The sequence below is a fragment of the Mandrillus leucophaeus genome, unplaced genomic scaffold (assembly GCF_000951045.1).
Source record: "Mandrillus leucophaeus isolate KB7577 unplaced genomic scaffold, Mleu.le_1.0 Scaffold14, whole genome shotgun sequence".
Taxonomy (NCBI): domain Eukaryota; kingdom Metazoa; phylum Chordata; class Mammalia; order Primates; family Cercopithecidae; genus Mandrillus; species Mandrillus leucophaeus.
In genome coordinates, this window is record NW_012101365.1 from 4,193,376 (window position 1) to 4,200,536 (window position 7,161).

The following is a 7,161-nucleotide window of genomic DNA, read 5'->3' on the forward strand; positions in this document are numbered from 1 at the left end:
GTCTTGCTGTCAGGCTGGGGCATGAAGCACCCTGGGATTTACGCTGGGATGGGTCTCTCACTAGGGTTGGGGCGGGCTGGGGTCACCCGGCACGGCGCGCTGCAGAGGCTAGCTCCGGAGAGGACCTGGGGGCGCAAGACTCAGAGGCCAGAGGGTGCAGCCTCTGCTGACTCATCTGGGGACGGGACGGCTGGGAGGAGTGCTAGCCCCCGTTGTGAGCAATTCGAGAGCCAGTGCCAAATCCGGGAAGTCACTCTGGATCCAGAAGGCCAACTGGGCCAGCGAGGGGATTCCAGTCCCCAAAGGAGGAGGTGGTGAGAGAGGGAGAGGGAGGGCATATCTGAGGCCCCTAGGCAGGATGAGTTCAGGGCTGGGCCCCACAGCCTGCTCATCCATCCTGAATCTGGCCTCCAGGACTTGGCGTTCCCGCCCTCCATCCCCACCAGGCTGTGTCTTCTTTCCCCCTCCCCTGGCTTCTCACTGCTCTCCTTGCCCCAGCTTCTCCATAAAGAAACGTGGCTGTGAGGAGCGCCAGGCTTTGAAGCCAGGTCACCTCCACTTCCTCTAGTGCTGGTATCACTAACCCCTTCCTCTATCCTTCCTTCCTTTGTCCCCCTCCCCCACATTTATCCCACAACTTCCTTTATTCTGTCATGCCATGCCTAAGGGGCCCCTAGGAGGGGGCCAGGGGCAACTGGGAGTTTTTAGTTTGGAGAACAGGAGGGAATGAGAACGTTGTTGCGTCCACACATTCACTTGAGCATGCGTTTACACATGCATTTACTTCTTTTCACTCACACATACATTCCTTCATTCTTTTGCAGTTACTCATTCATTCATTTTCTGGACACTTACTGAGCCTCTACTATGTTCAAGGCCCTGAGTGTTCAGGCGGAGGGGCCAGGATACTCTGATGGGTCAGTCCCATCCCTGATGCTGGCTAGCTCAAGGTCAAAAAGGGGGAATTACCACAAATCAGTCCAATTTAAGAGAAAATGCTCCGAGAAAGGGCTGTGAAGTGTGTGTGTGTTGTGTGTGTGTGTCTGTGTGTGTGCACAGGCGTTGGGGCACATAGCGGGAGAATGTAATTCCACTTGGGAGGGGCCAAGAAGGCTTCCTGTAGGCAGTGGCATTTGAGCTGGCCTTGATGGTGGGCAGGGTTTAGATGTAGACTTATTAAACGGGCATCGGGGTGGAGGGAACAGAAGAAACAAAGGACACTCCAGGGGTGTGAGGGAGCAGTGGGCACTTCTATTAATGGCATGAGGGGATCAGAAGAAAGAAGTCTGGACAGGGAGGCCAGGGCTGAGTGGAGGACAGGAGAGAGGGGCAGCCTTGTTCTGAGCAGCCCAGAGCCACAGTCATGGCAAGACCCTTCTGGCCCTTGTGTGTGTGTGGAGCTGTAGGTTCTGGTAGGAGCTGCAGGAGTTCGGCTAGGACAGTACTGTAAGTGGAAGTTGGTGTAGATGGTGTCAGAGGTCCCTCCTCCTCAGAGAGTCTGTGGTCCTGTCTGGGAAGGCCAAAGACCCAGGAGAGGGAATTCCTGGGAGTTTGGTTATTTATTCACTCATTCATTTCCTCTTTTGCCTTTAAACCCACTCATTCATTCATTTATTCTTCACTTAGTCACTAAACCCTTCCTCTGGGCAGGCCTTGTGCTGGAGACTCAGATGACTCAGAAGAGGTCCCTGCTCATGTGAGCTCCCAGTCTGGTGGGAGAGACAGACCCGTGCCTGACAGCGACAACCCAGAATCACTGTGGAATATAAGTGGAGATAATTTCATTGTGTTTTGTCACTGAGTGGGGAGGCAGAGTTAAGACATGGACCAGAAGAATTAATGCAGATGTTTGGCCTCCAGCCAGAAAGGCCTGATCCGTGGGGCCAGGTGAAGAAGGTTGTAGTCTGGGAAAATGAGTGTTTGAAAGAGAAAATCCTCTGGGTTCACAGGTGTGAAGAGGCAGGCTTTCTCTCACATCCCAGTCTCTGGGATGTGAGACTCCCCAGAGGCCCACTCAGGGACTGGGCCTTTGGGCTGAGGGCACCACAAGCTCCCTCACACTAGAGATGAGCCTGCGGGATTTGGGAGCCCCTAGAGAATTTTTTGGCTGGTCAGCATAAGCTGTAAGCAGGTTGAGGAGGGTGGTGGTAAATTTGTGGGCTTTGGACTTAGGTCAGGGTTCAAGTCCCGATGTTCCCTACCCATTGATGTGACTTTGGACAAATGACTTAATACTCTTTGCCTCCATTTTTTCCTCTACAGGAAAATAATAATCATAGTATCTTCCTGTTAGGGTGAGACCTAAAGGCAATAACATACACGATGTGCTTGCACAGTGCTGGGCATTGAAAAGGGCTGTAATGACAGGGTTATAATGACAGTGACTATGATGATGACAGTGACATACCATCAAGTGCTGCCTTTAAAATCTCTGGGCCTTGGCTGGGCATAGTGGCTCATGCCTGTAATCCCAGCACTTTGGGAGGCCGAGGTGGGCAAATCACTGAGGTCAGGAGTTCGAGAACAGCCTGGCCAACATGGTGAAATCCCATCTCTGCTAAAAAATATTAAAAAACAAAATTAGCCAGGCCTGGTGGCACGTGCCTGCAACCCCAGCTACTCAGGAGCCTGAGGCAGGAGGATCGCTTGAACCCAGGAGGTGGAGGTTGCAGTGAGCTGAGATTGTGCCACTGCACTCCAGCCTGGGTGACAGAGTGAGACTCTGTCAAAAAAAGAAAAGGAAAGAAAAAAAAATCTCTGGGCCTCATTGTCCCCGTGTGTAAAATGGGAGGGCTGACCTAGCTCGCCAGTTCTCGAAGCGCGGTCCCTGGATCAGTGGCATTGGCATCCTTTGGGATCTTGTTAGAAACACAAATTCTTGGGTGCTACTTCAGTTCTACGGAATCAAAAACTGTGGGGACAGGGCCCAGCAATCTGTATTTTAACAAGCCCTCCAGGTGATTCTGGTGCAGGCTGGAGTTTGAGAACCACAGACCTCTTCTTGAGCCACTGTTCCCGACTGTGATCCAACCATGTGTGTTTCATGCCTCTTGCACAGAGTGTCCGAGTCTGCAGTGTGGTGGGGAGGGGCACAGAGATGGCTAAGATGTGGTCCAAGCCCTTGGGAGGTTCCTGGAGGAGTTGGAAAGGAGGGAATATACCCATGGGAACATTCACCGGAGTAACAGACTGCACAGAGCTGTTGCGGTGACACAGGAGCGAGCTCTGTAATAGACAGCGCAGAGAGAAGAGGGACCTTCGTGGGCTGCAGGGGGCCCTGTTGAAAGATCTAGCTCTCTGCTGCTTGTTCCTGACACTAAGATTGATTCAGCCTTTCTGGAAGTCCTCTTGTTAGTCTAACGGAAGCCTCTCTCATTTCATACCTTGCTGTGTGTGGGGTGGACAGGGCTCTGGACTTGAGTTCAGGAGTGTGATTCTAGCCAACTTCCTCACTGTGTGTCTTTGGGAGGCTCACTTTCCTCCGGACCTCAGTTTAGCCATATGTAAGATGTGGGGGTGAGCCAAATCCAGTGAGTGTGAGGCATTGCAGTTGTCTGGAGAGAGGGTAGACTTGGGGGACAGGAGCTCTCTGGGTTTTCGTTCCTCCTTCTGCAGAGGGAGGATTCTGAAATTGCCCTGGCTGCCTGTCAAGCTATCTTGGGAACCCAGTAAGATGAACTGTCCCCTCTTTGGGCTGGTTTCCTTACCATCCAGGGAAGTCTCATGATACCTGTCCAGTCTACCTCACATGGCTTTCCTCATGTCGAGTGTACTCATCATTCCGTCATTCTCAGAGGCTCCTTGATGCCTAAACCCCAACGTCTGGCATTCGAACCCTCCATGACAGGTTCCCAGCTTTCCTGCAAGGCGATGCTCCTCACAGCCTGTGACTGCCTCCTGTTCTGTGCCTGTCAGGCCTTCCACCTCACCCCTCTTCTTAGCCTATCCAAGCCCATTCAGTCTTCAGGCCAGGTCTAGCACTACATCCTCCAGGAAGCCTCCAGGATTGCCCCAATCCTCAGGGCCATCCATGGGCCATCTTGCAGTCTTTTAAGGTGTGACTTTAATTTCTCATTTGTAGACACGGAATGGCTGACCACTGACAAGCTGTTTGAGGGCAAGGCCTGAGCTCATGGGGATGAACATTATTAAAGTCCTTGACTTATGGAGCAGGGAGGCCCAGAGAAAGGAGGGAACTTGCTCAGAGTCACGTGGTACATTAGTGAAAGAAGGAGAACCCAGGCCTCTTAGGCAAGACAGGCCCGGAGGAGGCATGATTAGATCTGTGGTGAATGAGCGAGAGGCCCTGAGGATGGAAGGAAGGCTGTGGCCTCGGAATCCAGCTGGGCTGTCTCAGCTGGGCTGTGCACTCACTGGCTGTGCCACCTGGGGCATGTTACCTACCCTTCCTAAGGAATCTTGCCAGTGGGGTTGGAGGAGGACCAGTCCAAGGCCTGGCACACGGCAGGTGCTTGGTTATTACGGGGTGCATGCTATTACTTTCCATGTACTTGTCCATCCCAGCCCCCATGCCTGAATCCTTTCCCTGCCCCCCTCCCCACCCCTCACTTCCCTTAGCCACCAAGCACTCATTGTCCTGTCCTTAGTCCAACGTGAGTGTCAAGACCTCCTGATCAAGCCTGTGGGCAGAAGTCAGAGAGAGAAGGGAAAACGCTGGTGGTCTCTCAGTTGGTGGTGGCTAGAGAGAAACTGGAGTGGGTGTCCCAAGGGGCTGAAGCCTGCATGGCCGCTGGGGTGGAATTTGGCAGGTGCCACTTTTAGAAAAGTCACACTGCCTATTTAAAGGAAGTGAGGGGTGTGTCCTGTCCCCAAACAGCAACTGCTGGATGCCTGCGGCCTGGAGCTGAGAAGCTGGTGGGCAGCGCTCCCGGGGTGAAGAATCCTAGCAGGTGGGTCTGGTATCTCTCCGGGAGGTTGCTGGCAGCTCCCTGGCCTCTTGCCACCTTCCAGCCTGACCCCTTGTGGATGGATGGAAGCCTCATGGCTGTTTTGCCTATCTGCTGGCTGGGATGAGGGACCTGGACGCCCCCACCAGCCCCCTTCCCCGGGAGTGATCACAGAGCCAAGAGACACTGTTGGCAGGATGATGGGCTTTGGGACTGGGGGTGCCTGGAGTTTGACTGGGGCTGGGTGCCCAGTGGGCGGGCACAGGCTCCTTGACGTGTCTGTGGCCTAGCTGGCAGCCCCGTCCTTCTTCTCCGCTAGGCGGGCACTGGAGCTTTCTGTGCAGGGCTCCTAGGAGAAGGGGGGCCGAGGGCAGTCTGAAGAGAGGCGGGCCGCGGGGTGATCACAGCTGGCTCTGGTGGGCGGGCAGGAGCTGGGGAGGAGGAGCAGGAGAGGCCCACAGGCTTCATTTGGAGCCGGGCCTGGCTGTTGCTCAGGTGACCAGCTTTTGTCTCTGGGAGGGTGCTGCTTTCCCCGGCCACCCGGCACGATGATCCAGAATGTCGGAAATCACCTGCGACGGGTATGGAGGGTGGGCTGGGGCAGCGGGAGGGCTCTGGAGGCTGGGCACCCAGAAAGAGACTGGCGTTTCCATTTTAACTCATAAGCTCTGCATCTCCTCACACTCTCCACGGGCCATTTTCTAGCTCTTTTGGAAGGAGAGATCGCAGAGCCCCTGGGCTGGTTTATTATCAGCAGCAGTCTCCAAACAGGCCCCAGGGGCTATCAGATCCCCTACGGGCTGGCTGTGCTCTGTGGAATCACCTTCAGCAAGTGTTGGCCTCTGGAATTCTATTTGGTGGGCGTATGTTTCTCCCTGCAGAGTTCTGTACATGTTTCTGGGGGACATCTGAGCTCCATGGCCTTGCGGTGCTTCATGCTCAAGAGCTCAGGACCCCCAAAGCCACAGAGCTGGTGGGAGAGACAGGGTGTGAGGTATGTGTGGGAGTGAGTATGTGTGGTGGGGTGAGGTGGGTGTTCTCGGGGAGTGGAACCTCTTTGGGAGAGCAAGCACAGGATCACATGAGGGCTGCGGAAAGCTGTCCTGCAAAGTGACCTTGAAGAGAACTTTTCTCTGCACTTTGGAGCTGAGATTAGGTGCGGAGGCACATGGCAGACCTAAGTGCCCAGCAGCGCCTGGCAGTGGATGGAGTGTATGGAGATGGGCTCAGGACAGACTGGCAGAGGTTGTAATGGGTGTAGTGTGGCTGACCTCTGAGGATATTTCCAGGAAAAGCCTTTTTTTTAAAGGGGCTGGAACAAATAAATGTCTTATCCGTCCCCTCCCTCCATCTGCACAGCCACTGCAGAACTCAGCATCCGCACCGGACCCTGTGCATCTTGTCTCCCCTGGCTGCCCTGTCCCATGTCAGCCCCTTTCAGTCCACTCTCCACACTGGAGGGATACTTCTAAAAGGTAAATGTGCTGACTCCTCACCTGCTCAGACAGCTACCCGAGGACGATTTTCACATTCCTTACTTGAGACAAAGGGATATTGGCACTCTGGCCCCTGCCCACACCTCCATTTTCCTTCCACCATCCCTACCCCTCTGTTGTCTCTGCCTCAGCCATATCGAGCTGCTCTCCGCAGCCTCGGTGTCCCACCTTTGTTCTCTCCTCCGGGATGTTGTACTTGCTGTGTCTTCTGCTGGAGCTACCCCCAGCCTTCCTGCATCTCCCCAAACTTGTCTCCCTGGCAAGTTCCTTCTGAGTCCTCAGATCTCAGCTCAGGTGCTGCCTCCTCTGGAAGTCCTTCCCAGATTTCTCATGGCACCACGAGCCTCTGCGTTAACTCGTTTTCACACTGGATTGTGTGCTAGACTGGCACATACATCCCTCCCACCAGCCAGGGAGCAACACAAGGCTGCTCTTGGTGTACCCAGCACAGGGATGGGTGTGGCCAGAGGCCAGGGAATGCTTAATGAATGAATGGGGACAGGCAGCTTTTCAGCAGTGAGGCCAAGGGTGGGATCTGAGTAGCAGGGCCGCTTGCTCTTGTCATCTGAGTGCAGGGCAGAGTGTCTCCCAGGTGGGAGGGGCTGCTCATATCTTCTCCTATGCCTTGTTGTATTTAACCCTTTATGACTTTTTCCTTCATCAGTAAATGGGGGCAAGGCGCTGGGGAAGAGACATATCATTATCACTGTTTTACAGAGATAACAATGGTAACCAATCTTCACATAGCTTTTTTGCAT

The 7,161-nt window shown here is 54.1% G+C and overlaps 1 protein-coding gene across 1 annotated transcript in view; it reads left to right on the forward strand.

Moving 5' to 3' along the window:
• Positions 1 to 5,279: 5,279 nt before the first annotated feature.
• The window catches only part of ACOT11 (acyl-CoA thioesterase 11), a 70,640-nt gene continuing 68,758 nt past the window's right edge, over positions 5,280 to 7,161 (forward strand). The window contains exon 1 of the mRNA XM_011973824.1: positions 5,280 to 5,488. Within this exon, the coding sequence (XP_011829214.1) occupies positions 5,456 to 5,488 (33 nt within the window). The 5' untranslated portion in view covers positions 5,280 to 5,455. The remainder of the gene's footprint in view (positions 5,489 to 7,161) is intronic.